This window comes from Etheostoma cragini, chromosome 4 (genome assembly GCF_013103735.1).
Source record: "Etheostoma cragini isolate CJK2018 chromosome 4, CSU_Ecrag_1.0, whole genome shotgun sequence".
Lineage (NCBI taxonomy): Eukaryota > Metazoa > Chordata > Actinopteri > Perciformes > Percidae > Etheostoma > Etheostoma cragini.
This window is the reverse complement of record NC_048410.1, coordinates 20,637,583-20,661,279: the sequence shown is the minus strand read 5'-3', so window position 1 is coordinate 20,661,279 and position 23,697 is coordinate 20,637,583. Positions and strand designations below refer to the sequence as shown.

At 37.9% G+C, this 23,697-nt stretch overlaps 3 protein-coding genes across 4 annotated transcripts in view; 2 read left to right on the top strand and 1 right to left on the bottom strand.

The window, feature by feature from the left end:
* Window positions 1–1,137, bottom strand: part of bloc1s1 (biogenesis of lysosomal organelles complex-1, subunit 1) — a 3,464-nt gene extending 2,327 nt beyond the window's left edge. The window contains exons 1-2 of the mRNA XM_034869634.1: window positions 869–1,137; window positions 655–727 (exon numbers count right to left, since the gene is read on the bottom strand). Coding sequence (XP_034725525.1) covers window positions 655–727; window positions 869–929 — 134 coding nt within the window. The 5' untranslated portion in view covers window positions 930–1,137. The remainder of the gene's footprint in view (window positions 1–654; window positions 728–868) is intronic.
* A 428-nt stretch (window positions 1,138–1,565) lies between these two features.
* Window positions 1,566–23,697, top strand: part of itcha (itchy E3 ubiquitin protein ligase a) — a 40,035-nt gene continuing 17,903 nt past the window's right edge. The window contains exons 1-24 of one of the 2 annotated variants that reach the window (XM_034869604.1): window positions 1,566–1,830; window positions 2,764–2,829; window positions 2,951–3,092; window positions 3,931–4,055; window positions 5,021–5,152; window positions 5,640–5,688; window positions 5,860–6,038; window positions 6,252–6,486; window positions 6,729–6,824; window positions 7,233–7,407; window positions 8,775–8,844; window positions 8,987–9,071; window positions 11,306–11,434; window positions 11,747–11,819; window positions 11,995–12,066; window positions 12,175–12,263; window positions 12,502–12,661; window positions 13,049–13,182; window positions 13,710–13,850; window positions 14,164–14,284; window positions 14,422–14,526; window positions 16,037–16,133; window positions 16,226–16,298; window positions 17,460–17,560. In XM_034869604.1, the coding sequence (XP_034725495.1) occupies window positions 2,805–2,829; window positions 2,951–3,092; window positions 3,931–4,055; window positions 5,021–5,152; window positions 5,640–5,688; window positions 5,860–6,038; window positions 6,252–6,486; window positions 6,729–6,824; window positions 7,233–7,407; window positions 8,775–8,844; window positions 8,987–9,071; window positions 11,306–11,434; window positions 11,747–11,819; window positions 11,995–12,066; window positions 12,175–12,263; window positions 12,502–12,661; window positions 13,049–13,182; window positions 13,710–13,850; window positions 14,164–14,284; window positions 14,422–14,526; window positions 16,037–16,133; window positions 16,226–16,298; window positions 17,460–17,559 (2,607 nt within the window). In that variant the 5' untranslated portion in view covers window positions 1,566–1,830; window positions 2,764–2,804 and the 3' untranslated portion in view covers window position 17,560. Of the gene's footprint in view, window positions 1,831–2,763; window positions 2,830–2,950; window positions 3,093–3,930; window positions 4,056–5,020; window positions 5,153–5,639; window positions 5,689–5,859; window positions 6,039–6,251; window positions 6,487–6,728; window positions 6,825–7,232; window positions 7,408–8,774; window positions 8,845–8,986; window positions 9,072–11,305; window positions 11,435–11,746; window positions 11,820–11,994; window positions 12,067–12,174; window positions 12,264–12,501; window positions 12,662–13,048; window positions 13,183–13,709; window positions 13,851–14,163; window positions 14,285–14,421; window positions 14,527–16,036; window positions 16,134–16,225; window positions 16,299–17,459; window positions 17,977–23,697 lie in introns of those variants that run through there. The other variant, XM_034869603.1, reaches the window with a different exon arrangement.
* On the top strand, window positions 21,372–23,054 carry pxmp4 (peroxisomal membrane protein 4). The gene is made up of 4 exons (XM_034869633.1): window positions 21,372–21,621; window positions 21,986–22,048; window positions 22,163–22,361; window positions 22,511–23,054. The coding sequence occupies exons 1-4, from the start codon at window positions 21,509–21,511 to the stop codon at window positions 22,772–22,774; spliced, it is 639 nt and encodes a 212-aa protein (XP_034725524.1). The 5' UTR covers window positions 21,372–21,508; the 3' UTR covers window positions 22,775–23,054.

Sequence of the window (23,697 nt, the reverse complement as noted above, 5' to 3'; positions counted from 1 at the left end):
TTTGGGTCCATACGGGGATTGAACCAGTGACCCTCCGGTTCCCAACCCAACTCCCTATGGACTGAGCTACTGCCACCCGATAACAAGCCATTAAAAAAAAAAGTGTCAGCCCTGGTAACATTAGAGCCGACAGGATTAGTTGATAAATTAGTTAACTGAAAGAAAATAATCAAAAACTATTCTAATAATCAATCAAACATCGAATTATTCTTTCAAGCAACCACATTGACTTACTTCTCAAAACGGGAGGATTTTATTTGCTGCTTTCCCATTTTACGTCATTGTTAACTAAATATCTTTGGGTCGGACAGAACAAGATAACTGAAGACATAACAGCCTACGTCAGTGTTTTCTGACATTGTATACTATTACGATATGAGTAATTAAACAAATTAATTGGCAGATTAACCATTAATGAAAATAGTCATTAGTGGCAGCACTGCAACTTATAAATAAAGCTACCTTTATAGGCTACTGGCTACTGCAGATAAACCACATGTCAACCTATTCTAATTCCTCAACTACCACCACTACCACTAGTTAAGTTACTCTACAACCAAAGAGGTTTTTCTACAACCATGAAATGGAATAACAGGTTGTCTACCACACCTCATGAAACAAAACAGTAGGGGACAAGGAGCAGAATTTCCATACCCAACATTGAGGTGGTCTACCAGGGCTTCCGTCAGACAGGTGGCTGCAGAAATAGCTTCACGCCTACGTCTCTCTGCACGTAAAAACACAGACAAGTACACAGACAAGTAAATCGTCAGTAAATTGTCAGTACTAGGGTGGACGGCGTCTTCTGACATACGCAATCAGCTTTGTTTTTAGCACAGGTTAGCACGATAGCTAACTGGTCACTCACCCTGCTGCTCCTTCCGCTCATTTTGCTTCGCCTGGTGCTCCTTTAGTAAACGAGACAACATCTTCAGTGGTCGTTGAGATTATTTCGATAATTGTTTTATTCTTCTTTCTTTTAACAAGCTAAATTTAATAACATATTTTTTATGAGAGGTTGGAGACGCTTTCAGCTGACTAGCTAGCTACAGCTGTCAACTAACCACTATCACGAGACCAGAGGGAGGAGAAGAGGAGTGGGCGTACCCAGAAATGGCGACTCGCATGAAACCAATTAATCATCAATGTATTGCTATTTTGTGTTATTAATTAACGTAACACACAGTTTAGCTAGTATGCTGAAGTCTTACACAGAATTAAAACGTAAAAGCTTATTTTTAATTATGAAAATAGTTAATGCCAGATTCCTTGTGGCATTTTCGCCTTCAAATTAAAAGTGTCCATAATACAAAATATTTCCATTACATAATACTGCTGCAGCTAGTACTACCACAACTACTCAATAATAATAATATTATTATTATTATCATTATTATTTTTTTATTATCATTATTATAATAACAAAAAAGTATTTATTATTATTTAAATATTAAAGTCGTATTATTTTAAAAAGACAAGAATGTTCAATTTAGTAACACGAACGCTAATTACACAAACATATCCAATGGGCAAGATGAGGGATTTAAAGGAGACAAAGATAGCAAGCCACGTTCTTTCAGGCAGGCTTTGGTCGTGTCAATGTTAGTGATAGAACTAAGTGCAGTGGCAATATAGTTGTTTTTTTGCAGAAAAAAGAGGTCAGGCGACATTTGGGTACTAAGGATATACTATTTTACTTTTAAAAGCTAGTACCGGAAACGATCTTGTTCTAGCTAGCGGAACACTGCTAATAGAAGGCAGCTAGCTACCTGTCAACAACCTAGGCTGAAACTGTAGTCTGTGTGGCCCATTATCGTCTGCTTCTACCAGGTATGTTCGTCTAGTTTTGCACTGAATGAAAGGTGTGCAATGTCCTCAACTCAACAAACAAAACTGCTCATGGTGCCGGGTAGTGTGTTAGCATTATTTACGCTAGTTAACGTTAATGAACGGTTAGCTAAATTCAAGGTGTTCAGCAGGACGTCGGCGAACAAAGTTGCCCCATGCAACGTTAGTGTAACTTCTCAGTTTCACACAAAAAAACATTAACTTCACAGCCAATAATATATCGTAGCAATGTCCCAGTCGAAACCGGTAACGTTACCTACAAAAGGCTATGAAGTTGTCTTGACAACGAATCTCTTGTTGGCTAAACACCTTGCTAGCCTGATAGATACAGCTATTAAGCTATTAGCTAGCTAGCCAGCTAGTAGTATTATAGTCTTGTGTTGCGGATAAGCAAAGCACGTCTCCTCCTTGACAACTTTATGTTACTGTCTAATACACTCAACGTCACGCTGTTGAATTATATTAATGTATTCCCCTTGGACATCCTTAACGCTAGCTGTTTGTACTGCCATGGGATATTGTCAAAGATTAACTAGAAGGTTTAGTGATGCTTAGTTTAGCCAAGTTAAGGATGAGATTTCTAGAATGAACCATTACGCAGCGTTTTCTTTATATAGCTAAGATTAAACACTGGGTAACAGGCATTTTAGTGAAGTTTGCAGTCTTAACACTAGATAAATGCCACATAGATTATGCAGGGTTGTGAACCAATAGAGTATACAATGAGTTAGACAGTCAATACAAACTATTCTTTTAATATCTCCAGATACATTACATTCTTACATACATTCTTGCCATTGTATATGAGTCTAGGCTATATTTTTCACTGACTGTAGCAACCTATCAGCCTAATCACTCTGTAAGTAGGTTACCTGCAGAGTGTCCCGTGTTCAAATCTGATGTCATTGGTTGCAGGTCAGTGTATCCAAACAAGGCTGCTGTGTTATGGATGAACCATGAAGGCCCAATTACAAGTCACAGGTAAGTTATCGCTGCAAGATTTGAAAGATGGTATATCAAAAAAACTTTTTGACAAATTCAGAATAAATCTACTAAGTGGTAAATTGAATACAATTTCACTGTGGTGTGTTCTGCTTTGTAGTGCTCTCAGCCAAGCTGAAGGAAAACAGGAAGAACTGGTTTGGTCCCAGTCCCTATGTTGAGGTAGTTGTGGATGGCCAGTCAAAGAGGACTGAGAAGTGCAACAACACGCACAGTCCCAAATGGAAGCAGGCTGTCACAGTGTGAGTATTACTGTTCTGTTTGTCATGTGAGAAAAATCTGTTTGACAAATCGTTGATTAATTATTGGATGATGTGCAGGCTGATAATAGAAATATTGAACTAAATTGAGTCTACATACCACATTGTGGGTGTTTTTAAAAATATATCTTTTACCTGCATGTTGTAAGTGTAGAGTCTACATTTGTTGTTTTATATTGTAGAGGTTCCGAGATGTTTGTTTCTGGTGTGAGGTTACTGAGCTGGGAATTTGGTGATTGTGTAAACAATGGTAAACTAAAAACTTATAGGTATATTCTGAATGAATATCGGATGTGTCTGAAAGATTTTTAGCCGGTGAGTTCACAAAGTCCATGCGCCCAACAGTCACTGCTTCACCATGGTTCCTGTGCCATTGTAATTGTGTCCAGTCCATAAAAATAATTAACTGTTTAAACTAATAACCCAACTCAGGGAAATTATAGATTTCACCACATCTTAATATGTGTATATTTTTACCACCCTAAAACCCAGAACTGATGTCTTACAATTGCTTTCTGGTCTTACCAAAAACCTATTCAACTGCAGTGATGTCAAACAGAAAAGCAAACAAACGCTCACATTGAAGCATTAACCAGCCTATGTTAAGACTCCATACTTAATATACGACTTTAATTATGAATTAGATAACAAATGAAACTGATTTGGCAAGTGAGTCATTGATTACATTTTTTTTCAAGAGCTATTCATAGTCTATGAATCCTTTTTTAGCATTAGTGCATCGCAATTATTCTTTCATTCTGGTGTTGACTTGTGTCTTGTTATTTTTTTTTTATTTGTTTTATTTTTTATTTTTTTACAGAATTGTGACTCCGGTCAGCAAACTGATTTTTCGTGTGTGGAGCCACCAGACACTGAAAGCAGATATCCTGTTGGGAATGTCCATACTAGAGATCAGTGAGACCCTAAAGGCTAATGACCTGAAATGTGAGTTTACACTACTTTCTTTTTTCTAAATTGTAATCTTGTGTTTTTTGTTTTTTTAATATTTGAAGTCAAACTAACAACTTTGTGCTATAAATATTGTTTTAACAAATGCTGTTTAGTTAAGTTGACTTTTTGACTTTGAACATGGAAAATGTGTTGTCTAATGAGCAGAGGATGAAACCAATATTTCTAGGCCCTTGGGGTTTATTCCCACAGAATACTGTGAGGTATTCAGGGCAAAGCTCCCATCACATGGTGTATTTATTTCTGGATAAGAAAAAGTTGTATCCCTTGTAATCTCACTTTCAGTATTAATTTTGTGTGTCTGTCTAACAGCTGCATAGTGTATTTGAGAGATTTTGCACACACACTGTAGACTCTGCACATTTGTGTAGGAGTGATTTGCCTGTTTGTTTTGAGAATGTTTGTTTTATTGGGCATTGATAAGCTTAACAGCGTGTGACCTTCTGCTTGCTTAGAGGGTTTACAGCTTAATACAATGGTTCATCTTGGCATGTGCACACCATGTGACGTACGATTCTTCTTCATATTCTAAGCTGCTTGCTTTTGATTTTCCAGTAGTAAACACAATTCTATAAACTTTGCTAGTAGCCCTTCAAGGCTATTCTGCTTGTTACACCCAATGTGACTAAAGCGGTTTGAGCTGACAGAATGACTGACACTGACATCTCTAGAGCCCCATAATCATACCAGCAGGGCTGAAAACGGTTATGAAGGGCCAGTGAGAGAAAAATGTCTCCAAATTTAAGTCTCAGATTTTTCTTTTGGAAAACAGTGCATTCTGTGGCATTTTATACTAGCTCAGCAGCCTTGGCATCATCTGTTTTTTTATTTTGTGGGTAAATGGTCAGTTTGGGTGTTTGGAGATGAGTGTACCTGAGGCGTGATGATAGACTTGCAAATTATATGCACCTGTTTAACAATATATTCTGCACTCTCCCCAGTATGTGAGGTGGTGCAGACACTGCAGCTGTGCTCTGATAGAGACCCTCAGGATATTGTAGGTGACCTGTCAGTCTGTTTGGATGGCATGCAAGTAGACCCAGAGAGTTTTGCCTCGGCAGAGAGAGAACATGGTAAGGAACCACACACAGAAACCCACCATACTAGGTCTAGCACAGCAACAATTTGAGAAGGCGAACAATGCACAGATGTCCATAATTCTATTAATTTAGCTGTTGTTAAGACATTTCCCTATCTTTCTCACCAATGTTTTGTTTGTTTGCGCACACTTTTAGTTAATAAGAGGTTGAAACAACTGGTGGTGGCATTTTGGCTTCTGGTCAGAATTCTTTGTAGTACCTAACTGATACATTGGCCAACTTAGCTAGATCAGCAAATACGTATATGTCAGCTGTTGAGTAACAAGAAATTGTTGTGCAGAAATACTTACAAATATTTTTGAGGAAATTGTCGTTACATAATTAACTGTAGTTTTCAACTGTTAAATGTCCCTCTTCACACACATCTTGGTCACAACACTTAAATAATCATGTGTTGGTAACATCTCAAGCTATTTTACATAAATGTTGTGCCTTCTCGTCTTGTTCTCTGTCCTTCCAGCTACTGTTCGAAATGGGAATGCAAGACAAAATGGAAACACTGGCAACAGGTTCAGTTAACATTTATGTACAGAGCCATACTTGCTTCTTTGTGCAAACTGTAGCTTAGGGGTTTTGGTAAAACAAAAAGAGTATCTCTTATGAAGTCTATGTGTTCACCTATAAAAGAAATACTCATTGTATACCTGTAGAATAACTGAAGAAAATATTTTGCTCCCCAGGTCAAGCAGAGACACATCTCCTTCCAGTGACTCAGAGGAGTGGGTAATTGTACCAAATGGTCATGCTGTCAATGGCACAGGTTCTCCTGCTCGATCTCCAGGGGGCTCCAACGCCTCCCGTCCTCCCAGACCCGTCCGACCTCCACCTCCTACGCCTCGCAGACCGACAGCCTCACCAAGTAGGAAAAGCAAAAGCTATCAAAGACTTTAACATTAGCAACATTCAATTTTGACACACCATTCATTTCAAATTCTCACATACTTACAGTTTATTTATATGAACAGAAGTAGTGTGTGTGCACTGTGTTAATTGACTGCAATCAAAGCAAATACATCTCTTACTTAAAGTTTTTTTTTTTTTTACTCTGCCACCCTCCAACTTCTCCCCCCAGCCTCTTCTAGCAGTTCCTCCCCTAGTGAGCTGAGTGAAGGTCCAGCTTCCGATGGCTCCTCTCAGTTGTCAGCTAGTGGGTGTACAAATCAGCCGGATGACTCATGCGCAAAAACAGCAGCGGCAGGTTCTCTACAGACAGCAAGTGGCCCCAAACCAGAGACTTCTGCCTCAGCAGCTCTGGCCACAACCACTCCCAGAATCGCACCCATGAGCAACGGTCCCTTACCACCAGGGTAAAAGAGCAAGGCACTACACTTGGTTCTGCAAGTCTTTGCTTCAGCTGCTGTTCGCAGGCATATTAGTCTTTAGCCATAGAAACAATCTATGTGTGTTGTTTTGTACTGTATGTAGCAATGTTTTCAGTATTTCAAGGAATTGTGGTTTGTTAGTGACAGAATCAGTTTGCTCTGCAGTTGACCACCATCCAAATCTCGTTTCCTGTGCTTTGTCGTCTTTCACTCACCGGTTCTTGCAGGTGGGAGCAAAGGGTGGACCAGAACGGACGTATGTACTTTGTGGATCACATTGAGAAAAGGACAAGCTGGGAAAGGCCTGATCCTCTCCCTTCAGGGTACCAACACACTTGAATAATCTTTTAATACCATGAATACTAACATGGTTCTTGCTCTGCTCTGTTGGACTGTGCAGTTACAAACAATAACTATGATCTCAGATTAATACATAAATATTTGTTTCAGTTTGCATAATGGAACGCTGCAAATCAATCCGTGTGCTCTAGCCTCTTTTTCATATTTTATATCTAATTTTATGGCTGTTGTAGAACTAAAAATATTTTATTATTACATTATTTTGTCTTAGGTTTACATCAGGGATGTATTTTAAAATACCGGAAGAAATTAAAACAACATTTGTCTTGTATTCACATGGATCTCAGGTGGAGCCTTCACACACATGTGCCATTTGGCCTGTATTGTCAGCTGAGCATTGCCTTCTTTGTACTCTGGTCCTTTGGTTGTAGGTGGGAGCGCAGGGTGGACCCAATGGGTAGGGTGTACTATGTTGACCACATAACCCGAACTACTACGTGGCAACGCCCCACGCAGGAGTCTGTGCGTAACTATGAAGAGTGGCAGCACCAGCGCAGCCAGCTGCAGGGAGCCATGCAGCAGTTTAACCAGAGGTTCATTTATGGGGTGAGAGCAGTCACTGTTTGGTTGCTGGAGTTGTTACATTCACGGGACATGAACCACATACCATGTATCTGTTTTGATTAACTTACTCTGCTTGGAATACTTTGTGTCTGATAGAAGAAGTTCACTAACAATGTTAATAAATCTGATAATTATATCTACTCCTTTTCCCATAAAACAAAAATCCAGTGTCAATGAATATGCAAATATTGTTAATTTCATGTTAACAAACTGTTCGTCCGTGTTAAACTGAGATTTACGGTGAGCACAGAGAAACTTTCCAATTGTGAAAATCGCATATTAATGTCAAGCTCTGCACATAGATCATTCTGCACAGTAAAGCTCAAATATCCAAATGAAGCAACAAGAAGCAGAACTTGTTTTTGGTGTAAAACATAGTAAAATACAATATAATATAACATAGGAAGGTTTGTGGCTACAGTATAATCTTGGATCGCTCCCTAAAGGGATGGGACTTGTAGACCTTGCTGAGGCAGAATTTAACTTTTCATGTTGCTTGATTTTCCAGGCTGTGCATGCATTACAAAGGTCACACCTATTATAATTATTGTTATTGCTTAAAATAAATCATCTGACAACAGCCATAACCACCTTGAGGGTTTATCATGATAGGAAACCTTTAGAATAATTTCATCATCAAGAGGAACCACTGAAGTTATATCAAAATTCATTTTTACTTGTAAACACAAGGAGACAGTTTCCAAACTACAGAGTAGTACAGAAAATGCCTAGTTGGAAGCTCTTCACAGCTGCTTATTTATACAAAGTGGATGTTAATATAAAGTCATAACAACGTTTATGTCAGTTGATCTCATTCGGTGTGGGAATCTCCTCTGCCTGCTCTGCCCCGCCCCCGGAAACATCCTGAGCCTTTCACAAGGACGGCCGATGGCTCCATGATTATCTTCTTTAGAGTGATCAGTATAATAGGGTATTCTTATGCAAACCGTTTTAATAACAATCAAAGAAAAAGTATGTATCATTATTTTTTAACCAAAACACTGTTGTAAACTGTGCTGGTCTTTGACATCATTTTCTGAGTTTACATGTGTGGCATCTATCTCTGCTTCTCAATGTTTTAAAAGTCTAATTTGGCTCTCAGGTCTTAAATGGACTCAACAGAGGATGACTGTGCATGACTCTAGATGATCCTAATAATGGCTAGCAATTAAGTCACATGGTAAAGTGACCTTCAAAATGTGAGAACAGAGATAAAAATGCTATGAAGTAGTTTACACTTACTTCATGATACATTTGAACTATACTACAGTTTGGTTGACTTTAACAGTCTGTGACAAAGGCAGTTTATACATTTTATCAACATTTGTGCCATTCTCTCTTTGACTCAGCTCCAAGACCAGTTGGCAGCCACAGCCAACAAAGAGTTTGACCCGCTGGGACCTCTGCCACATGGTTGGGGTAAATATCACTGAGAATTTGAGATTTATTTGAGCTGTAAGTCAAGAAATGTTAGAAAAGAAACAGTAACATGTTTTCAGGATTGTGATGTAATTCAAAATGCGTGTGTATGTGCGTGTGTTATTTTTCTTTTTTATGTCAGAGAAGAGAACGGACTCCAATGGAAGAGTGTATTTTGTTCATCACCCGACTCGGGCAACACAGTGGGAGGACCCTAGGACACAAGGGTGAGTGTATGCCTGTGTGTTATGTAATGTGTATCTTCATACTGTCGTACCTTGATTCTGTCTAACAGTATCTGTAGTTTTGCTTTATTGTCTGTAAGAGGCGCTAACATGTTAGCAACTACCTCAGTTCTAGTGTTTCTAAAACACTTCACAGTAGAAAAGTAGTTATTACTGGCATTAGGAGTGAAGAATGGAGAAGGGAATGACCCATGTGTCCATCTTCTAGGCTTAGGAATAAATAAAATTACTACAGCATTTTAAAATAGGAAAAAAACGTCTATCCAGGATGTAGCAGAGCTGTTCTAACTTTCAATGAGCTACCAGCAGGTTGACAATGACAGGACAAACACATGCTAACAATCTTGGATGCGTGAAAGTATAGAATCTAGAAATGTTTAAAGCTATAGGGTTAATTTAATATTAATTTGTATTAATACGTTCGTTACATTCAAGCCATTATAAAATGTAGTTGATACAAAGCTAATTAAGACTATTTGCTCAGTAATAATCTACTCACATACAAACCTGGTCACTGTAACTGCTTTTAACTAATAATTTATGCTAAAGGTCTTTTTATAGCCAAAGGTTTTGTTGTTGTTATTATTGTTATTTTAAGACAGTTTTTCTCTCTGCACTGTATTTTTATACTTTTTGTTTTTTGTGAGCTACTGAAAACTGCTGCTGGAAATTTCCATTTCCTTGCGGGAGTCATCCCAAAAGGATCAATAAAGAGAAGTCTAAGTCCATAAAACTCTTTACAAGATCATTACCTCTTCTGAAGAGTCCATCATGTTTTTTTATTTTTTTATCCTGCGATCATTGAAGGCTTACGTCATGTTAATCCATCAACAGTGTTGTTGTAATTACTTAGAATTCCTCATGGAGGCAATAGAACCTACGCACTATAGCTTTAACATAAGTTAAAGCTTTAAAAGAAATATTGTTTGGATTTAAACACGATTGTTTTGTCAGCAGTATTTGCTCTAAACTGTGCTTGCACTGAATCATTAATAAACTGCCATTAATGAGGAAGTTATGTGTCCAAAAAAGAAAAGAGCATCTGACTAAAACACTGTTTAGTACCCCCTACTACTCGCCAAATCCGGTGGAATTTTTCAATTGGCGGGTAACACTGTCAATCCGGTAACACTGTCAATCCGGTAACACTGTCAATCTACCTGCCAATGTGTAATGATGATGTAATTATCAGTAAGCAGCGTAGTCAGTTCCTTACAGGCCCAGACCAATCAGGGGCATTGATTGACAGCTGGGGCCCCCTATCGCGTTTTCATTTCTTGCGACAATCCCAGCAGTCCCACGTGCAGCCACTGACCAAGCGTGAGTGAGATTATTAATTAATTTCCTTGTTTCTCACATTTCCAACACCACGTACGGCGAAAGGTGTCCTGCCAACATGTACACATTTTAGCATCAATATATGCTGTGACAATTTTTCACTATAAAGTTAGGAAATTATGCTTTTTATGCTGGATAATGAATGGGCCCCCAACTGCACGTGATAATGGTGTAATGTCCATGATTAAACTACCATGAATAGGACAGGATAGGACCATAGAGACACAGCAATTCCTGTTTTTCACCTTTTATGAGGCAAAAAAACTGGTGGCAGTTGGTCAAAAAAGTTAACTTCAGGCCCTGGTCTCTAGTTAATGAAGTACGGAAGCTTTTTTCCTATTTTAAGTGCATTTATTTAACCTTTTCTGGTTCATATTCCTGTCTTTAGGCTAATGTAATTCTCTTGACCCTTCAAATTAATTTAAGATGTAGATTTGAGCAGGGCATTCTTCTGTGTATGTTTTCAAAATAATAAATAGAGATCTTCATTGAACAAAAGTATAATATTTCTTTTTTTAATCTTTAATATTCTATATATTGAATAGTGATATCAATCTGAAGAGATCTATCTGAATATCAGTCAAGTATCATGTGACCCTGTTTATATCAAGAAAACTTGAATGTTTGGAAATTCTGCTTCAGGAAAATAATTTAATAAAGAAAAGAATACATACAAAGTTAACATTTATTAAATATAAAGGAAGGCACAAATGTAGCATAATATTGCATATTGTAATGTCTGCTGGCATAAAATGTATATTCCCTTTTGTGAATCTTGGTTATTAATGCACCTTTTTATTTTGCAATGTACATTTCTGTTTGTCTGTTTATCTTTTAAACAATTGATGTGTATATTTATATGTTTTTGTCTTGCTCAGGCTGCTGAATGACAAGCCCCTGCCGGAGGGTTGGGAGATGAGGTTCACTGTGGATGGTATTCCCTACTTTGTAGACCACAACAGGCGAACCACAACCTACATTGATCCTCGCACGGGGAAGTCCTCACTGTAAGTTGAACTCACTTCAGGTCATCTACCTTTTTACAAACTGATTCTTGTCCATGAGCTGTAGCCTGAATATTTAGACTAATTTAATTAAGATAGAATGTACTGTCCCTAAAACCATCCCTCTCCTATTACACAAAGTGGTTAGATTTAATTTTAATATACAGTTTAATATAGCTACTGTAATACAATGGCAGCAAAACTGCACTTTCAATGTCATGGATGTGAGTTAACAACGACACACGTGTGCACACATTAACTAAATGTGCTTTTTTGAATCGATATTGAAAAGGGTTCTTCTGGTCTTTTCCGCAGTGAGAATGGGCCACAGATAACCTATGTCAGGGACTTCAAAGCCAAAGTGCAATACTTTAGGTTCTGGTGTCAGGTATGTGCTGCACAACAGGTGTTGAAATGCTTTATCTCCCATGATTGCTGTATCTTTCTTTATCTTTGTTCTGCTACTTTGTGGGCACTCATGTCTCTAGTGCTTGAATGTGCAAAGATAAATTTTCGCTGGTGTCCAAAGCATTTAAATGATTTAAAATGTAACCCCCCCCCAGCAATTGTCCATGCCTCAGCACATTAAGATTAACGTCTCCAGGAAAACCCTGTTTGAGGATTCATTTCAGCAGGTAATCATTTCTATAACTTATATTTCAGTTCACTGTTTGTGTTCTCTGTAATATTGTCTAGTCAGTGTTTGAGGTGTGTAACTTGTAATTCTTTGTCTGCAATTAAAGATCATGAGCTTTCACCCTCAAGATCTGAGGCGGAGACTGTGGATCATTTTCCCTGGAGAGGAAGGTTTGGACTACGGAGGTGTGGCCAGGTAATGTCAACTTTTTTGTTCAATGGCGTGCGTTATTGCATGACTCCTAAGGTGTGTTTTTTTTTCTCATTTGTATCTTTTTGTTGACACCACCCTCAAAAAACACAAAACCTGTTTAACATAATAATCTAAAATCCATTTCTTAATACAAGCCCTGACCTACAGGGTTTTGCAAACCACCCCAACCTGAATGGCCACTACCACTTAATTGTTTTTTGTCTTGCGATTATATTTTCAGGGAATGGTTCTTTTTGCTCTCTCATGAAGTGCTGAACCCCATGTACTGCTTGTTTGAGTATGCTGGCAAGGACAACTACTGTCTGCAGATCAACCCTGCCTCCTACATCAACCCTGATCACCTCAAGTACTTCAAGTTCATAGGACGCTTCATTGCCATGGTATCTGCACAATGTGTCAACACAGTTACTTGTGTGCTAACAGTATTTGATCTGAATGTCATGGCATTATTACTTTAGCCCACAAAGTGGATCAAGTTGGTGTGGCAAAATGCATAATGATCACGTGTAAATCATGACTTATTCATTAAAATATTTTTTGAGATTTCATACTTATGAGCAGGCCTGAAATATAAAATTGTAATTATACATGTGGGTTTATAGATATGCCTTTTATAGCTCTTGTGGGAATTCATCTATTTGTTATTGTTAATTAAAAAAAATAGTTAATCTCCTCATACTACTAGATCCAGTTTCCTACTCTATTGTGTCTGGCTTTTGTTTTTAATACACTTGTTTACCCGACTCTCCTGCATTGTTTCTTTCTAGGCCTTGTTCCATGGCAAATTCATCGACACAGGTTTTTCCCTGCCCTTCTACAAGCGTATTCTGAACAAACCTCTGGCTCTCAAAGACCTGGAGTCCATAGATCCAGAGTTTTACAACTCACTTATCTGGATCAAGTAGGTCTGGGGGTACAAAAGTTAATGTGTGACTTGGTTGGGGGGTAGATAATGGACATGTATGGTGAGAATAGCAAGGGTTGGCATGAGTAGATGGATAAGTTATCATGTTTGTCACTTAAAATGGCATAGTGGTAATTTTATAATCTGGGCCCCTGTGCTCCTGTCACAATTTAATTTTTAATTTTTATTTTTTTGAATGAGTAGAGCTTTGGTTCTTTAGAGGTTTGAAAGTAAAAGTATGCATTTTGGGAAACTCACTTATTTGCTTTTTTTGTCAGGACTAAGATTAAAGATGTATACCTTGATTATGGGCCTGAATATTCCTTAGCCTGCGAACAGTTGCTAAGTAACCAGCGGAGACTCCAAGAAGTTGCTGGTGGCGGTCTGGCACCCTGTAAAATGTTGGATTGTCATTTTTACCCTTTTTTTGTTTTAAACAAACAAGATGTAACAACTTAACACCGTATTTGGTAACTGTATTGGTAGGTGGATTTTGTTATTGATAATGACTCTCTGGCCTGCAGGGATAACAACATAGAGGAGTGTGGTCTGGAGATGTTCTTCTCTGTTGACAAGGAGATTCTAGGTGAGGTCACCACCCATGAGCTGAAACCAGATGGAGGGAACATCCAAGTAACTGAGGAAAATAAGGAGGAATACATCAGGTACAGTTGCATCCTCTGCTAATTCTCAACAACCATCTGTCTACCCCGTTTAAATTCCCTGTTATATCAAATACATTACACACAACACTGATAATCTTATATAGGCCGGCTTGCAATAGTATAACACGTTATCTTCTACAGTCAAACTCAGACAATCTTCTAGAAAGTATTGCATGGGAACCAAGTAGTCCCATTTAGTAGAATGACAGCATTCAAATGAGGTACACATTTTAAATGAGGTATTACACTTCTTTTTTAGTTTTTTAGATTTATTTGTTTTTCATTATGTTTATCTTTATATTTCTGAACGCAGGTTGGTGGCAGAGTGGAGGCTGTCCAGAGGTGTCGAGGAGCAGACTCAAGCATTCTTTGAGGGCTTCAATGAAGTTTTGCCCCAGCAATACCTTCAATACTTTGATGCTAAGGAATTAGAGGTAAACTTTTACTAAAGCAGGAAAGTTTGGGATAGCCATGGTCTTTCAAAAGAAGTGTTGATTCTGCAGGAGAGTATGCATCCGAAATTGAGTGTGTTGTCTACAAAATAAAGATCTGGCTTCCTTTTTGACTTTAGGTGATGCTGTGTGGGATGCAGGAGATAGACCTGATGGACTGGCAGCGCAGCACAATCTACAGGCATTATGCCCGAAGCAGCAAACAGATCCTCTGGTTCTGGCAGGTTGGTGCATACAGTTGTTCACAGACTCTTGATGATTATTCAAACTGAAAGATCAAAACACCATTTGTTATTTGTCGATTTTCAGTTTGCTCTTTTTCTATAGTATTAATTTTAATTAATTAAGAATAGTGCAGTTTGATGTTTTCTGAAGATTTAATTACTCTTAATCTCGTAACCGAAACCTCTTTGGATTGTATTGTTTTTTTTGCTACCACTTCAGAGACTGAGTCTTCACTGGGTCCAAAGCTTTACAAAACTCTTATTAAAGACTTGTGAATTTAGCAACATTATTTTTATATATATACATACATACATACATACATACATATACACACACACACAAAGGTGAAAATCAAAACATTAGCATATGGTGCAAAAGTTCATTCATTTCAGTAATTCAACTTAAAAGGTGAAACTAATAAATTATATTGACTCATTACATGCAAAGTGAGATATTTCAAGCCTTTATTTGATATAATTTTGATTATTATGGCGTACAGTTTACGAAAACCCCAAATTAAAAATCTCAGAAAATTTGCATATTACATTAAATCAATAAAAAAAGGATTTTAAATGCAGAAATGTCAGCCCTCTGAAAAGTATAATCATGCATATGTACTCAGTACTTTGTTTGGGCCCCTTTTGCAATAATTACTGCCTCAATGCGACGTGGCATGGATGCTATCAGCCTGTGGCACTGCTGAGGTGTTATGGAACACCAGGATGCTTCAGGTCAGGAGAGTTTGCGGGTCAATCAAGCACAGTAATCCCATGGTCCTTGAACCAGGTCTTGGTACTTTTGGCCGTGTGGGCAAGTGCCAAGTCCTGCTGAAAAATGAAGTCAGCATCTCCATAAAGCTCGTCTGCTGAAGGAAGCATAAAGTACTTTAAAAGCCGCTCCTGAACAACAAACAACGTCAGAAGCGTCTTACCTGGGCTACAGGAAAAAAGAACTGGTCTGTTTCTCAGTGGTCCAAAGTCCTCTTTTCTGATGAGAGCACATTTTTCATCTCATTTGGAAACCAAGGTCCCAGAGTCTGGAGGAAGAATTGAGAGGCACACAATCCAAGATGCTTGATGTCCAGTGTGAAGTTTCCACAGTCTGTGTTGGTTTGGGGAGCCATGTCATCTCCTGGTGTTGGTCCACGGTGCTTTATTAAGTCCAGAGTCAGCGCAGCTGTCTACCAAGACATTTTAGAGTACTTTATGCTTCCTTCACTAGACGAGCTTTATGGAGATGCTGACTTCATTTTTCAGCAGGACTTGGCACCTGCCCACATGACCAAAAGTACCAAAACCTGGTTCAAGGACCATGGAATTACTGTGCTTGATTGGCCCGCAACCTCTCGCAGTGGACATGCACCTACGATGACAATTTCAGACCCCTCCATGATTTCTAAGTGGGAGAACTTGCAAAATTGCAGGGTGTTCAAATACTAATTTTCCTCACTTTTTTTTGTTGCTTATATGGATTTGCTAAGTGGTATTAACCAAACTGATCTGTTGACAGTTTGTGAAGGAGATGGATAATGAGAAGAGGATGAGACTGCTGCAGTTTGTCACAGGAACCTGTCGCCTTCCTGTGGGTGGCTTTGCTGACCTGATGGGTACGCATAATAGACAGACAAACTGGCACACTGTGTATCACACCAGGATTGACTTCTTGATTTCATTTTCTTTATGCTTTTTATTAATACAGGAAGCAACGGCCCTCAGAAGTTCTGCATTGAGAAAGTGGGCAAAGAGAACTGGCTTCCACGAAGCCACACATGGTAAGGCCAGTTATTTTACAAGGTCTAGGGCTGCACAATTATGGCAAAAAATGATAATCACGATTATTTTGATCAATATTGATATCATGATTAGTTATCACGATTATTTGTTGATTTTTACCAAAACGAAATGTATTGACACATAGGCCATTTTTAACTATTGCCACATCCATATTGTGCTAGAGATCCTCTACTAGTCCAGGACTAGAAATCATGGCTTTTTATTTTTCGGCTGAATGGAGAAATTTGAAACCATGTTGATGTAGACAACATTTCTTTGTTTGTGGAGAGGCAGCGGATGCGGAGGACATTAAGTGTGACCTTGGAAAGATGTTAGTCGCACCCTAGAGCCCTGTGAGCCAACCGACACAAACTAGCACTGGTCACTGCTATTGTTTGAAAAACAACAGACAGGACAAATGCTACGTTTATTGGTAAACTTTGTGACCGACGTATGACTGACTGACTATCTGTTGTGGAATTGTCCACACGTTACTCTGTCCTCTGTGACTGTCTACATCTAGAAACTAGGCTGCGCGGTGGAGGGAACAACTCTGACTGGCACATGATCAGACAGTGGTTTACGGAGCGGTAGATGGGCTTTAAAAAAAACCTAGTGTTCCATGAACGGAGTGACGCATTTAAAATACCTCTTGATTACGCAAATTTGATCGTGGTAAGCCAAAATCGTGATAGGGATTAAAATTTGAATAATTGTCCAGCCCTACCGTAAGTCCTCTGGGGTATTAAACTTTATGACCAAACCCTCTTAGTCATATCTGATACAACCAGTCACAAGCATTCCTTTTATTGTTGGACTTTAATTTGGCATTTAGAGTGGCATTTTATGTTTTTTTAGAATGCATTGCTCCTTGAGTAATACAGTTTACAGTGTTTGTTTAGCAGATGCTTTTATGCAGCGTCATGTGAAACTAGTGCAGCCGTGAATTAAGTGAACATTTCTCACCAGATTAGTCAGAATTTCATGAATGACCCTGGACAGATTTTTCAGCAGTTATGTCAAAATCTTTCTAATAAGGATTGAAGCACTTAGTTTCACTTCTGTGCGTAAAGAGATTTAAGGTAAGAATGTTGGAGATATCCAATATATTTCTGTTATGTGAAGAGTCATCTAGTTTCTTTCTCTTTTTTCCCATGTAGCTTTAATCGTCTGGACCTCCCTCCTTATAAGAGCTATGAGCAGCTAAAGGAGAAGCTGATGTTTGCCATAGAGGAGACAGAAGGCTTTGGGCAGGAGTAACAGGAGGATCGGATGGGACTGGGTGGACTTGGATGCAAGATCCATTATAGACAAGAGCAATGCATTCCCCAATTTCCCTTGCACTCAGAATCTGCTTATGAACTGGTAGATGGACATACACATCTTTATTTTCTCACATTAACATGATTAGCAACAATTGTTTAGAAGCTTTTTTTTGTCAATAATTTATTTTGCAAGAAATTTGTGAATCCCCATCAATCTGTTTCACTTGTCACCTTCATGATCCACCTGAATCAAGCTGATGTCCCTTCGCCCTGGTCAGCCCACTATCAGGCGATGGAGGTAGTAGACATGCCTTTCTCACCCTATCATGTCTGCACAGCCGCATTGTGGGTCTATGCACTAGAATTGGTCATTTTAGAGAAAAGAACTATATTTGTGCATTTTGACTTAAAACAAGAAAAGTTCATATCTAAAAGTAACATCAAAGGCACATATATGGTTTGAGGCTTTTCAGACTCAAATTTTAGGTTAGATGAATGGACGGAGTATTTTTTGTTAACAGCTGACTGACTGGGCTGAATCTCCTAGCACATACGCAGTTTCTTTATTAACTTTGATTTTTTATATATATATATATATATATATATATAAAATCTAAGTGATTATGTCTCGTTTTCTGACAGGTTGATTTCTTAACTTTTATAATAAGTTGAAACTTTGAACTAGTTTGCACAAGTTATGTAAGCAGTGAGCTGTTTGTGATTGTTCTTAAGAGAGGTTGTATTTTTATGTGCAATAGTTTTGTAGAAAATAATTTTGCCAATAATAGAGCCAAACAGTGATTTGTTTGATCATTTTATAACACTTGTAACACTGGTAAGTTTCAGCATTTACTATTGATTTCAATTCTCAATATGAAAAAGAGAACCTTTGCATATTTGCAAGTGTCTATGGTGAAACAGGTTTGGATATGATTTTAATTTGAAAACTTTGCCTTCCCAAAATAATGTGTGCTGTATGTAATATCAGCCTGTTTGACCGTGGATGGTCAATTCCACTGAAAAATTGATCTTTTCTTGACAATTCTGAACTGTTACTAATGAAGTGGGAGCTTTAGGATTTACTTTGTAATAGAGAACAAGGATTGTTGTTGTTGAATAATGAGCTATTCCCACTGAAAGGTAGCCAAGTCCCCAGAAATTGAGTATTATCCTAGATCAATAACAAAGATACTGATACCTGACTGTTTCAATGTGTTTAGTTACTAATGCCATTTGTGTAAATATATTTACGAAGTAGACCATGTGTTTAATATCTGAATAGTTATTTTAACTAAGCAGTTGACCCCTTAAAAGTTGCAGGCATAAGTTGATAATTGAGATTAGAATTAATGTTATACAAGTGGCCCTAGTTTTATAGGGTGTTAGGTATTCTTATTTGTACAGTAGTATTTTAGCACATTTCATGTCTTTTCCAAAAATACCTCTTCTATCTTTTTTCTTTTTTTTTTTTCTTTTTTTTTAGTATTGGGTAGAGTATCACTTTGAGAAAATGACAATGGAACCAATCTACCAAAGGATTTTAGTTTTTAATTTATTTGTTAACCATTTGACTCTAAAGTCTAAAAAGTCATTTAGTGGAATCAGTTCTTAAAATCCCCTAAATGATTACACATTTTACATCAATTTTCACTATTTGTTGGTTGTCCTTTTAATATACTAGTGGGTAACACTGTGAGGTGCAAAAAGGGTAGCTTATCTACTTTAATCTTACATGCAAAGTTTTAAAAGAATTTCAATTTGTAAAGTGATATTTTTTAACAACTTGTCAAAGTGTGCGTGCGTGTGCGCGCATAGTGTTAATTATCTGGTAACATTTGAATGTGTATCCCAGAATCATTGAACCATTTTAATTACTAAAACACTTTCAGCAAATTCACTACAAGTTCTTAGTAAAAGTAATAAAACGTATCCATAAATGCTGCTCATAAATTTGCCCAAGTATGAAACGTATGGCTGTAGGCCATTTCACCTCGTCAGTGCTGGTACTACAGGATAAGGGCTTAGCTCTCCATCACTGACAGGTGTAATGACCATCAGTCAGGCAAAATACCAGTTTCTGCTCACTTTACTCTTAATTGTGTCATTTGTTTACATTATGTCACATTTTCCCCCCTTCCTGGCAGTAATACACACACACACACATACACACAAAACTCAGTGTGTAAATACAGGTGTGCAGCCTTGTGAAGAGATTACTATGTTAAAAAAGAACATTTGATAAAAACATTTGTCATCAAAATATTTACTGTTAAACATTTTAACATATTACAGCTAATAATATCGCATCTTGACACTCCCAACTGGTTGAATTAACCACTTCACTGTTGAATCACGCTCTGTTTGAGCTCAAGGAGCCGTTAAATGTGTAGAAATATGCATTGTAGTGTTTTAGTTGTACTGATTGCATTGTAAATCATGTTTATAGTGTAATCACTGTTTTTTTGAAGCTCTAACTTTTTTGATAAGTGCAACTCGAGGTTGAATACTATTTATTTGAAGGATGGGTTTCATGTAACAATGAACTAGATCGATTGAGAAAACCGTAATAAAATGATTTGAACACTGGGCTCCTGCATGACACGTTGGAAGTTTTAATCATGCAGCAACATTTTTTGCAATTGTTGACAATATCCTACACATAATTTATTACAATTTCTTTAAAGTCTATAACATTAGAATGTCCTTACACATTAATGCAACAGTAGCATAATCTCAGTATACAGTAAAACAATCTGAAAGGCATTCTGCATGAGTGCATTCACTTTTGATATTTTAAGTTTATATTGCTGATTATACTTAAAATACTATGAAATGGGCTTGTAACATTTCAAATGCATTGCTTTTAATTTGTGCTATTACTACATTTACCTAAGTAAAGGATGTGAAAACCATTCAACTAAGGATATTGTACTTTCTTGATGCTTTCTTCTGTGATGAAAGAGACCATTTTGTGCAAAGCACTTAAAGTACTGTTTTAATGTATGACTTCTGCACTGAAAATGGGTGTTGGCTTGGCGAATGTATCATACTGTGAGTGTGTAAGCCCTTAAATTGGCGCTATTCTAATTATTGTCTGTCTTTGACTCCATTTTTAAATGTCTTCAAACTCACTTACATAATACAATAGCTAAATGACTAATCCGATTATCAGTTGCCACAGTATGGTATGTAGCCGAACTGCTCAAACAGCCACAGCAAATACAGCAGTACTCCTGAGCCTACATTATTCAATGCATTCACACAGCATATTAAGAAACAAGTTTAATTTTTTTAAATAAACAAAGTGTTCCAGTCCAGTATTTGTGTTGGCGCAGCCAAATGAATGACAAATCATATCTGTTTTTGCTTATTACGGTTAACTATTAAATCACATCGGATGTTGTGCTGCAGTAGGTCTACTGAATATTATCACGCCTGCTTATCGTCAGCTCGACCTGCCGTCTCATGCCTGCTACTAAATCCCACCTTTGACGTGTGATATTGCTTGATAAGCAGTGTTCTCAGTTCTGAAACAGAATATATTCCAATATGCTTATAACATTCCCTTGAGTACTCTCGGTGTCATCCATAACATATTTCCCAATTCGTTGTCTATGGAGCAGTCCCAGACTTTATACAACTTGATCCCAAATTTGAGTTTAGTGTATTTTAGGGATTTAGGAGAGAGTTATTAAAGTTGATTAATAATTTTGGACTGTCTTAGTTCATTGGGATAACATGTATACATTTAAAAAAAAAAAGTAGTTTCCCTTTAATATACTGTAGGAACCTAACCATGATGATCCCGACCTGTGAGAGGCAGTAATGTGCCACAACGCATCTAGTCTACCGGAAATCAGAAGAAGAAGACTTTTTCGCTGTGACGTAAACCCATCATGAAAATCATATGGTTTTGTCCCTTGTCAGCTGTATGATTGGAAGTCATGGCAGGTCCTGATCTGACAAAAACGCTTCTGTATACCGTCAATTATCTGCTGCAGCAAGAGAAGTACAAAGCGGCATTGGCAGTGTTGAAAGGATTCAGAAATGGCGCCGTGTGAGTAGAAAAACCCCAACACAGTAACTTAGCTAGCTAGCTAGCCGGCTGCTAAGCTAATATAGTTTACTTCTTTAGCTACCACGCAGCTAGCTAGTAGCTCACGTTAACCCTGTCGTACATATGGTCTTACATGACTTACTATGGTCTTATCCACTGCAGTATTACAGTGGTGGCTACCTTTAGCTGCATGGGGCCACCGGGGTGACTTAAGGCAACACATAGTATTAGTTTTATCAACAAATAATATTAGTTGTATTGACTTTACTAAAAGCACTGAGGACGTTTAATCTTATTTTGTAGCCAAATGTGTTTTCAGACAGCACTCATCTTATAACGTTAGTGTATGTTTATTTCTTCTCAGTTATGGGGCCAAAATCAGAGCTCCACATGCTCTGGTAATGACATTTCTGTTTAGAAGTGGCAGGTAAGTATTTGAGCTTTAATGTTTTTAAACATTCCCGCCCCAAAAAAATCAGTGTATTGCTAGTACAATTCAACACGTCTCTTATTCTGAACAAGTTGCTCTTCTCTCTGATAGTTTGAAGGACAAGCTCAAAGCCATTTTAAAGGCCACGTACACCCACTCCCGCAACCTGGCATGCTTTGTGTTTACATACAAAGGCCTGCAAAGCTTGCAGGAGAAGTGCCAGGGGAAAAGTTTGCAGTCTCACTCCTTTCTGGCTGCATGTGTTGGAGGATGGTTAGTGTTTGGAGATAACAACAACATCAATAGCCAGGTATGATACGGCTGTAGTCCAGAAATTCCCCTGTTTTTGTCATTCCTGCTCTGTCCTTTATCCTATTTGTACATTACCAAGCACATCATCATAAACTCAAGACTGTAATTGCTCCCGTCAATGTGTTCAAACTCTCCGCTCTCCTCTAGATCAACATGTACTTGCTGTCCAGGATCCTGTTCGCCCTGTCTCGGCTGGCTGTAGAGAAAGGTTTTATCCCCCAGCCCAAACATGACCCTTTCCCACTCTTCGCCACCCTGGTGTGGGGTATTGTCTTGTGGCTGTTTGAGTATTACCCTCATACCCTCCAGCCCTCCCTGCAGTCCTCAATGAACTACCTCTACCATGACAGCAATGTGTGGCATGACATAACAGACTTCCTTGTTTATAATAAGCCAAGGACTGCTGCTTAGAAATGAAGTTTTAGTTTTCTTCACAATGGACCAGCTCTCTAAAATTCGTGAAAATCATTATTTTTTATAATTATTCATATTCTAAATATGGTTGAATGTTGCCTTTTTAAAATTGTTGTTAGATTATAGTTTTAACTGTAGGGCTCTATTTGGTTTAATGTTTGATTTATTGACATTTGTGTATCTTGTGTGCCAACTTGCATAACATTATTATTATTAGACAAAATCTGTTTTAAATAGCCATATCTGTATCTTCCTAGTATGATTTTTTTTTTTTTGTCTGATTTTAATTTTCCAGGTATATTTCACTAAAGACAGCTGCCACAGAATAAAAGACAAAAGTTGTTGAATGTGAAACAAGCTGAAATGCTTTTATATCTTGGGAAGCTTCTAAAACACAAAGTCACTTAAACATCAGCAATATCAGAACCAAGTGATTTGGTATAGTATAAGACAAGGCCTTATTTTAAAAATCGCAGCCTTCATTTTTTTAGAAGAGCCATTGCGTGACTGAGCATCTTTCTGCAAAGCATAATGCAGGTTATGTTGAGGACAACTAAAACAGTCAGTCAGCTGTCAGTCAATTTCAAGCATGCATTAAAGATATAAAATCATGGGGAACATACAATTTTCTGATGTTAAACACAGACAAAACTGAAGGTATTGTGCTGTGCCCTACAAGCCTCTGAAGCTCATATCCAAAGATATAGTTACTCTGGATGGCATTGCCCTGGCCTCCAGCACTACTGTCAGAAATCTAGAAGTTACAGTAAATTTGATCAGGATATATTCTTTAACGCCCACTTTATACAAACCTCAAGAACAGCCTTTTTTCACCTTCGAAACATCGACATAAGTAGGAACATTCCGTCTCAAACATGATGCTGAAAAACTAGTCCATGCATCTGTTACTTCCAGGCTGG

Bases quoted from the DNA above. Each gene is read 5' to 3' on its own strand.
- pxmp4 (XM_034869633.1), top strand. From the start codon at position 21,509: ATGGCAGGTCCTGATCTGACAAAAACGCTTCTGTATACCGTCAATTAT. The intron at 21,622-21,985 runs GTGAGTAGAAAA...ATTTCTTCTCAG, and splicing joins GGATTCAGAAATGGCGCCGT to TTATGGGGCCAAAATCAGAG. The intron at 22,049-22,162 runs GTAAGTATTTGA...TCTCTCTGATAG, and splicing joins TTTCTGTTTAGAAGTGGCAG to TTTGAAGGACAAGCTCAAAG.